The sequence below is a fragment of the Ranitomeya variabilis genome, chromosome 8 (assembly GCF_051348905.1).
Source record: "Ranitomeya variabilis isolate aRanVar5 chromosome 8, aRanVar5.hap1, whole genome shotgun sequence".
Taxonomy (NCBI): Eukaryota; Metazoa; Chordata; class Amphibia; order Anura; family Dendrobatidae; genus Ranitomeya; species Ranitomeya variabilis.
Genome location: NC_135239.1, coordinates 163,235,964 through 163,246,048, shown reverse-complemented (window position 1 = coordinate 163,246,048; position 10,085 = coordinate 163,235,964). Strand labels below are relative to the sequence as shown.

General features: G+C 36.6%; 1 protein-coding gene across 3 annotated transcripts; it reads right to left on the bottom strand.

Annotated features, from left to right (window-relative positions):
* Positions 1-370: 370 nt before the first annotated feature.
* Positions 371-9,023, bottom strand: SOX10 (SRY-box transcription factor 10). 3 transcript variants are annotated; one of them, XR_013218571.1, is made up of 5 exons: positions 8,878-9,023; positions 5,640-6,038; positions 4,967-5,220; positions 3,177-3,937; positions 371-1,214 (listed from the first exon to the last, which is right to left on the bottom strand). XR_013218571.1 is itself a non-coding variant. In XM_077277594.1 (4 exons), exons 2-4 carry the CDS (start codon positions 6,023-6,025, stop codon positions 3,261-3,263), a joined length of 1,317 nt encoding a protein of 438 aa, XP_077133709.1. In that variant the 5' UTR covers positions 6,026-6,038; positions 8,878-9,023; the 3' UTR covers positions 1,321-3,260. The 3 variants fall into 3 exon arrangements, 2 of the variants coding, with proteins under 2 accessions (XP_077133709.1, XP_077133710.1); XM_077277594.1 differs by lacking the exon at positions 371-1,214 and having other exon boundaries at positions 1,321-3,937; XM_077277595.1 differs by lacking the exon at positions 371-1,214 and having other exon boundaries at positions 1,321-3,937; positions 8,874-8,992.
* Positions 9,024-10,085: the final 1,062 nt, after the last annotated feature.

The window sequence follows — 10,085 nt, the reverse complement described above, 5'->3', positions numbered from 1 at the left end:
TTTAAAGCAAACCTGTCAGCTGATACATGCTGCCCGAACCATGGTCAGCATGTACCAGCCACTGGCTGTATGATCACAGTCATGTATGTTTGACTCTGAAACGCTGCGGCGTTACAGGGAATAACATACTTTTAATAGCTGTCGAAGACCGAGCTGCACTGTGCACTTGTCGTACAGGCGGGTCCCTGGAGGCTTCTCCATGCCCGCTGACAGTGATTGATAAGTCTCTGCGTACCTGTGCGATAGGCGGAGGCTTGTCAGTCACTGTCATCGGGCATGTAGAAGCCTTCATTGACCCGCCTGTATGACTAGTCTCCCATGCTGCCCAGTCCCCGGTGGCTATTAAATGTATGCTATTCCCTGTAACGCCGCAGCGTTTCAGAGTCAAACATACACGACTGTGATCATACAGCCAGTGGCTTATACACTCTGACCACGGTTTGGAGAGTATCAGCTGACATTTTCCTTTTAATATAAATGTAATGAAAATAGTTATAATTTTTAAGGGTGCTTTCACACATAGCATTTTTAGAAAAAATGCAACATTCCTTTGCATTGTTTGTTTGGCCTTTTTTGCTGGAAATCAATAGTTGATTATGAAGCAAAATACAAACATTCCTTTTTTCTGTGGCTTTTTTTATGTGTTTATGTGCCTTTAGCGTTTAGGTATGCCTTTTTTTTGTAAAGAATGCATGAAATTCATGTTTGCTTGTTTTTTTTACGAGCACCAACAAAGTCCACAAAAAAGTATGTGAAGGCAACATGCATTACATTAAAGGCATAATTGGACTAAAAATAATTAAAATTAGATGAAGATGAACTAAGTATGCATATAAACCAGGCCCTTGAACATTGTCGTGGAATTTCCAAGGCCTCTATTTAGAGACTGCACCACAAAATGTTACTTTTACACATAAAATATGGGCGATTAAGTGTTTTATACTGCAATCGTGGGGAATAGAGAATGAGGCACTGTATGATATAGTCCTTGCCCTTTAAGAAATTATATAATGTTCCTACTAGGTTTTATCCTTCTCTATGTCACCCTACTATTATATGTATTTAACTGCTACTATGTTCTCACTCTAAACATATTTCCAGGCCCATAATAAAGCAATTTTGAAGACACCATAAGGCCCTCAATTTCATTTTTGCTGTCAAAGGCACTGAGAGAGGAGGAAGTTCCGTGCCTGACGCCAAGTCGCTTCAGGTTCCTATGATAAGAAAAAAAAAATGAGAAGCAGATCAAATGTATGTAAAATATTACATTGAAAATTCCAGAAAAACTTAACTTTTTATTTTTATATATTTATCTTGTATTATATGTTTATGCACAATTAAAAAGAATGACATGTCAGAACTGGATAAGATAGTATGATATTTACATAAATAAGATAGATACAGTAACACATAGTGAAAAAGAAACGACAAATACTGAAACAAACAAAAAAAAAACCTTTAGCTGAATGAAGACTGATGGAGGAAGGGACAAAATGTTGTTATACACTATGGTTAATCTGGGCATAGGACAAAGCATCAAATAACTTAACCCCAAATGGGCTCATGGATTTCTGTCCCTCTTCATTTCAAAAACCCAAAAATTTAAACAAAAATGATTAAACCAAAGTCTATCGAGACATTATTTGGTATGAAAGCACCTGTCTCGCCACACCTGTCGAAAACAAAAATATATATATTTAGATATATATTTTTATATTTACATATAGCCTTTACTGTTTCCATTTTTTTCATCCTGATAAACATACTTCATAGTATCCTGTTAGGAGAAATGTCAGTAAATAGTGTTTTGGGGGGGGGACCAAGATGACTGCCATCATATAGATGTAGTAGAGGGAAATGCAGAGTTGACTGCCCTCTGTACTATCCCTAATGTGACTGAAGTCGCTTTATCTCTTGTACAGGTTACTTTAAGATGGTATACTGGAGTAAGGTAGCCACATGAGCTCGTATGTATGCTAGCATATTAAATTGCTATACATCTACAAGAAAATTGTGTTCACAGCTATCACTGACATTCTAAGACATTATAAAAATATGTAAACTTCCACACAAGGTTCCTGATTAAAGACAGGAATACATTTCATATCGTGTAACTGATTTGTTACTTATGACAAGTAGAAAGCTGTTACATCCATTCTACAGTAGAGGGACTGTAAAGTCCAAGTTTATCTATTTAAGGCAAGTATTTGATCAAGCCTAACTTTTTATTTTGTTCGGACTTGCTTTTCTGTACTTCCTTTGGGTCATGGTGATGCAACTACCCCTAAAGATTTATGTAGGAAGTGGACAGCCCAGGTTTCTCCATTCTAGGTGTTTTTAACAAACACAGAGCATTCAGGATGCATACCATTAGCAATACCATGTGGACAAAGTAATAAAATGCCATATTATTTAAGACATTTTTCTGAGCATTGCACAGTACTGTGGATGAATATGCAAGCCAAATGTTGGCCATCTTGAGACACCCAACACTAACTCCCATTGGAGCAATTTGTCACTTTATTGCGCTGACCACTGCACAACGAGTGGAATACTATTGAATGAGTTATCTCCTGCCTTCACTTGCTCTAGTTCTTCAGGAATTATATGATGCAGCTCTATTTGCTCCCCATCTAAACTGATGGGATTAGGAAAAGGTAAAGCAAGAACTGTATCAGACTTTCCATCATAAACTAATAATCATTTTAGTATGATGTGTACAAGTAACTCGGAGAAACTAAGAATCAGTTTATTCCCATGATGTTAAGTTGATTAGTGATACATGGACTATCCCTTCTTTCAAACTGGTTAGCAGCCCAGGTCAACTGGATGAGAACGTCAAGCTGCTTTCAGATAGAAATCTGTTTGTTTTTTTTCTGCAGCCATTGGCTGTGCATAGTCAATTCTGCCAGCCAATCTGGCGCCTAAAATCAAAGCCACTACAAAGTCAGATGTTGCAGCTTCCTCCTCTAATATGAGAGACACTAGTTCATAATCAGTGTATAATCTTTATTCCCTTCCCCCATCCCTGCATTGCCCTGCTATTCTAGCCCACCATTTTTACACTGGAGTTTTGTTTTTACGTAAGAAAATAGGCCCATTTTTCCCTGGTCACCGTCTTTCTCAGTGGCCCATAGAAACCAGTTCCCCTGGTGCTCATTGAATCCGGATTCTACCTGGGATTTGAGCTGTGGGAGGACCCCATCGGAGTATGGTTCTCTCCGAGAGATGTCCCTCCTTTGCCTGCTTTTCTGTAATTCTCATGGTCTTGACAGAGTGGTGTAGACAGGTTGTTCCCAATGTGTTGGGCTATGTGATGGAGCCACACTAGGTGGATCAGAAATTGCAGTATAAAGAGGACGCTGTGGAGGGCCCATATAGGAGAATGCCGAGTAGAGCCCAGATGCTTGACTGGAATGGCTGTAATAAGAACTCGGTGACTGGTGGTCTGAGTAGTCGAACTGTGGCCTTGAGATAGAAGGAAAGGCTGAACCATAGTGTGGCAGCCCCAGTGAGGTGTAGGTCAGCTGTGATGTGGATGGTTGCTCTGGATAGTGGCTGGTACTTGAGCTTTCCGTCTTCACCTGAGCTTTTGAGTCTGCCACATTGGGAGCATGTTGTTTTGCCAGGGCCCAGGCTGAAGGGCCAGCAGCTAAAGCTCCACTGAGACCATAGCTGGAAGTGTAACCCCCAATGTGACTTGGGTGTGCTGCGTGACCATTTGGTGGAAGGTACTGGTCAAATTCATTGACATCAAATTGCTCCATATTGGACATAACATCATGGCTTATTTCTCCAATATCAACGTTGCCAAAATCAATGTGTGGTTTTCCTCCATCTGCAAGAGAGCGAGATCCATCTCTCTTTCCGTCAGATTTTCCACCCTGAAGTTCTGTTTTAGGTGTTGTTGGTGGGGTTGGAGGACCATGACTTTGTCCTAAAATAAAGAAGTATGGATACACATTGTTAGAAAATGTAATATAGCCAGAAGTCCATAAAAACATAATCTTTGTGACTTCTCCATTTTGTATTTTTCATGCTGATGTAATTGCCGATGAGCATGGGAGAAAATAGTTTTACTTTCTTACATTATTGATTATTACTATTTCATTGCTAACTTGAGAAAAGATAATACATACATCACAGAAACAAATATAGAAATGGCAGAAGACTGATCTTTGTGTGATGTGCCCTATGGGTGTGTTAAAAGGATTGACCACTACTGTACAACCCCAGCTTAATCAATTAAGGACCTAAATTAAAATAAAAACAGTGTATACTCTCCTCTTACAGCAGCACCATTCCAGCGATTTTGGCGCCACTGTTCCTGGGGGTGACATGACATTGTTGTATCACGTGCCAGCTGGAGCCAATGAGTGGCCACTTACTGAGCAAACGCTTAGCAGGTATTCCCCTTGACTCCCTATAGATAAGCATACACCGCTCAGCAGAGCGTGCATAGGTTCTCAATTCACTGTTAAGCACCCCTTGTGGCAACTTCCGTGACCTTGTTTTCCCCTCTTACTTGCCAGGTATTTGACCAACATTCACCTAATTTATACACCTCCAGTGTACAATAACTCAGAGAGTGACTTATCTTTGGTCAAGCCATAGATTACTATGAAGACTATTGTATTTTTTACTTCATCTCTGTATTACATCATACGAAGAAAGCAATCATGGGAGAAGTTCATCATTGTCAGAAGAATAGAATGAACATGGCAAAGAGGAAGACCAGCAAACTGATGGCCTGATACTATCAAGATAACGACAAAGAGGACCCTGGTGGACCTATCTAGGCTTACAAAAATCGATCTTCCTACAGATCGTTCATCAATCAAGTACCCATAGCTTGGGATCGAGCCAAAGGCCGTTAAAATAGAAAAATAAAATTCTGTATTATCATTTCCATGTTATTCAGCTTGATGTAAAATTTTTACATGAGAATTAACCTGATTTCTATTACCTGCAGAGTGTTCTGAGTTCCCATCAGACATAGGAGAACCATGTCTATGATCCAAATGTGAGTTTTTATAGTGGGCCTGTATGGATGCTGCACCTCCCTCATTTTCAGAGGAACCATCTCCCTCTCCGGTGGTGGGCTTTCCATTTTTTCTTCTACGAGGCTGATATTTATAATCTGGATGGTCTTTCTTGTGTTGCATCCGCAGTCTCTCAGCTTCTTCAATGAAAGGTCTTTTATCATTTTCATTCAGCAATCTGTAAAATACAACCCAAAAAAGATTAAAACTTTCTCAAGTATTTACAAGATTGTTTTTTAAAATAGAAAATTTGTCCATTCAGGGAATTCTTTGATTGACTAGCCTCATAGTCTGAGAAAATACTGTAAAGGTACCACTGTAACTAAGAACATTCTGCTATGGACTGAAAACTATAGCATTGTAAAAATATATTTTTAGAGTGATTTGTTTGCTTTAGCAACTGTTGGGCAAACAATTTGTATATTAAGTAGCAATGAACAAAATCAACTTCAGAAATAGTAATGATAAATGAAAATTGTGCAAAATAGGAATGAAAAAAATTACTAAAGAAATATTTTGTGAAATAATGAATATGCTTGGTTTTCTAAAAACCTTCAATGTGATCCGTGATCCTAAGGCGTATACTCAAAATCTTACCTCCAAAGTTTGCCAAGTGTCTTGCTCAGCTCTGCATTGTGTAGGTGTGGATACTGGTCAGCCAACTTACGGCGGGCAGCTTGTGCCCATACCATGAAAGCATTCATGGGTCGCTTCACATGTGGTTTAGACTTGTTGCCACCATTGACCCTCACTGGCATAGGAACTAATGTCCAGTCGTAACCACTCAAAACTTGGGAGACAGCTTCACGAATGCAGACAGGAAACCTTTCATCCTCTGAATCATGCTCTTTCTTCACCTTTCCATCTTCATCATCATCTGGACCAGAATGGGAATGAGATGCCAGAGGCTCAGGTGTCAAAGAAGGATCTTCAGACCCAACTGGGCTCATCTCCACCTCTGAAAGGCTCTGATCGTCACTCATGATGTTTCTTTTACTAGGAAAGTGGAACAATTAATGATAGTATTAAAAAATTTGCTTGAACTATAGCTAATAAAAAAATAAGGTGGTAGCCATAGAACAGAAAAAACTATGGAGAAAGTGTTTTCCCCTGAACACAAAGGGATAAAAGTTACACAAGTCAAGTGCATGCCAAGTTTCCCTCTACCGTGTTTACAAAATAGCATAGCAAAATATATACTTAAGCCTATGTAAAGCAAGGGACCCATGAGTCATTTAGAATTACGATATTATATACACTACTAGAATACAAGCTTGGCTTTAGTAAAGTAAATTATCTTGCTGATACTGTTGTTAGGTGGTCAATTTTCCTATAGTCACTTGTAAGAACTAACCCTGTGACACTACAATCAGGCTATGCTTCCAAAGGAATATATCACTCTGGTAAGATGTTTGGTGGCTTCCAAGTGGACAACTTGGAATGAAGATGGGCAATGTCCATGTATAGTCCCTATATACAGTATACTAAGTGAATGCTTCTAGCTATAATCTTGGTACGACATGTAATTAGTAACCACATGAAAACAGATTCATGCTGAGTTAACAAGAGGCATACAAATCCTTCCTGAAATCTTTCTAAGCAGGGCAAATGGGTTTAGCAAAATCTCTACAATTTGTATTATAACAATTGAACTATGCAACAAGGTTTAAGTCACTTGTTTTCTGGGAAATAAATACTCTTATTTTGATATTGATTTTGATACTTTATTACAGAATAAACGGAGAACAATGTTTACACTACAAGGAAAATGTAAAACTGCAGAAGAAACATGATACGGATATATAACCAAAAGTCAAATATAGGAGCGTCCAAATAGGGTTAAGCTCAATAAACATATGAATCTAACATAATACAAAACTACTTATCCATATGCAACCAAAGACTAAAGGATATTAATACTGTTTCAAAGTTAAGTGTTCTGATTGTACTATTTATGCTAATATACAGGATATAGAAAACTTGGAATTTCTCTATACAGATATTAACAGATTAACAGTATAAAAGACAAGTGAAATTAAACAATATTAGCTAAGCATCCAAAGTATCCAAACTATAGTTATTTACTTGGGCACGTAAGGTGGATATTATGTGTTACAGCAGACAACAACCGACGTCTCAATTCCTGACAGTTGACTATGAACTGTGTCTTGATACTAAAGCTTTTTACAGATACATCCACATATTATGCCATGTAATAGTTTTTGACCACTTTAAATGTTGCCTTCATTTGACCTTGAGCTGTCCCTGATACATTTATTACGCTATATGTTTGAAATGTCAGAATATTAAACTTCTAAGAGAAGTGTTCATTTCATAAAAAAAACCAAAACAATGACAATATGATTATTATTGGTCATAAAAGTTCATTGTTTCATTGGTAATGACAACAGGGAAGTCAAATATCTTCAAATACCTACAATATCATATCCAAATAAGGACACAGATGCTTAGCTGCTGAACGCAGAATTAGAAACTTGTGCGGGATAGTGAAAAGGCTGCACATATAGGTTTATTGTGTAGGTTTTGCAAATTCTGATCTAAATAAATAATGTTAAGCTAATTTTATGCTGTGATGATACATGTAAAATTCCGGTAAACAGTGAGAAAGAATAATAAAATGGGAATATAGAAAAAAGAAACCAATATGTTACTAAACAGTAAAAGATGAACCAATTAATGAATCTAGCAGCAATGTGAAATGATCATATATATATGTATATATATGTGTATATATATATATATATATATATATATATATATATATATATATATATATATATATTACTATACATATAAGAGTACATACCTATACTTGTATTTGTGTGCATATATATATATATATATATATATATATATATTAATATTTAATATACATATAAGAGTACATACCTATACTTGTATTTGTGTGCATATATATATATATATATATATATATATATATATATATATATATATACACACATAGACAGATAGATAATAGATAGATAAATAAATAGATATAATAAATAAATAGAAAGGAGCATAGAATACAAATCATTGCATAGCTCTTTTCTAACTGAATGTTTCTGCTTTGTCAGATCATGCAAAATCAATAATTGCAGCAGAAATACATACAATGGACATTTTAGAAAAATAAATGAATGCCAATAAAATGAATCATTAATGTTAAGTTTTCTTTAGTTACTTAGTCCAAAATGATAAATCTTGTCAATATTTCAGAAGAAATGGGAAAAGTACAAAATATATTCCATATTTTTTTCAAAATTGTATAATATCTGTTAGAATATGCGTAAAGAAATTCAACTAATCGTATAAAAGAGACCATTAAAAACTAACATAAGGGAAATAGCATAAACTTTAGAAAGCAAGTCTTATATTACGGGGAAAAATGTAGTGAGAAACTAAATTTATTTTTTTGGAAAAGAGAAAATATCAAGCGAGAATTAAAAAATGACACATGATAGCTTTAAAAAATTAAAATGTATTAAAATAACATGATATAAAAAGTAATAGAAATAAGCAAATTATTTCAATTATTTCTGAATGTGGGAGACCTGCAAATGAAAGGAATGTGTTTAAAAAGAAAAATGAGCTATTATAGCAAAAGTTACATGGGGAACGTGAGTGAGGGTTAAAGATAAAGTTACACCCCATATGTAGTCATTTTAGAAGGGGGTGTTATATAAAGAGTATATAAGAAATAGTAAAAAGTTAGTAGCTGATGTAAAGTAGTATACTGTAGTTCACAGCGAGAGTGAATACAAGGCTAAGTGAGAGGCAAAGCAGGAAGAGTTGGAATGCAGAATGTACCTACTGAGTCTTAGTGGTAGGAGGTGTGCTGGCTCGATGCTGTGTCAGTAATAGAGGCTCTGTTCTCCTATCTGAATGATGCTCTGTTCGCTGCCCTGATCACTTCTCCCCATGCATTTAAGGCAAAGCTTTTCTCAAACAGTCCTTGGTCCTTCTAATTGGCTGCAGCCAATGTAGGGGTGGGGCTAAGACGAAACGTACCTATTTCTGCCAAGAAAATGAAAACAAAAAATACGAGATTCTCTACTTTTTTTTTTTTTTTTTTAAATGGCCTTGAAACATTTTGTGGGTTAAAGCTTTAAAAAAACATTCCTTAAACTAACTACGGTAATGTATTATCCGTATACGTGTACAAATCGAACATTACGTATTCCAGAAAAGTTGGAGGAAAATCCCAGAATTTAAGATTCTATTCCACAGATCACCCAGAACTCTTCCCAAATGCTATAGTGATGAATGCTAACCCTGATACACTCTGCACTACTCACCCTACCGAGCTACACTCATGCACAGTCTGGAAGCCAAGCATATTTGTGAGCAGTACGCAGCAGACCTATAGCATGTCCCCTGTGCTCCTGTACAACTAATCCTGAGTTACAGCGCTCACAACACCTCATTCATTCACTTCTAATCCAAACCTGATTCATTAATCCACAGATCTTATTCTCTGCTTTGGCACAGCACAAAAATACATAATATAAACACATATCCTGTGTACACCACACACATGAATATAACTCCGTGGCACAAAAAAAAAAATTCTAGTAATAATATTGCTACTTTGCAAGAAAACGAAGTTGGTAGATGAAATGTTTTCTTTGTATTTCTCTTTATAAAGTGTAACAGAATATCGATTTTTGTCCTGACATCAATACTCTGTATATAATAATACACATTGACCCAACATCATCGCGTACAGGATGCAAATTTGTTGGATCAGACACCACCATATTCAGGCAATAATGGAAGAAGTAACAGATTGTTAGAATCCCTGAGATTTTAGCTATGTAAGCTAGAAGTGATTTTCTGCCTTCACAGCCCTTCTTCACTGTCTCCACGACTTCACTTTAACCTATCAGCCCTGATATTTTGGATGCTTCTTCAGCAATGTCTCACTTGACAGATAGTGCCAGGCTTGCACACATTGTTCCCGCAGATGTTGTGGGATGAGTCTGTGAAGGTATGGTCTGTAGGAGGGGAAAAGCAGACAGA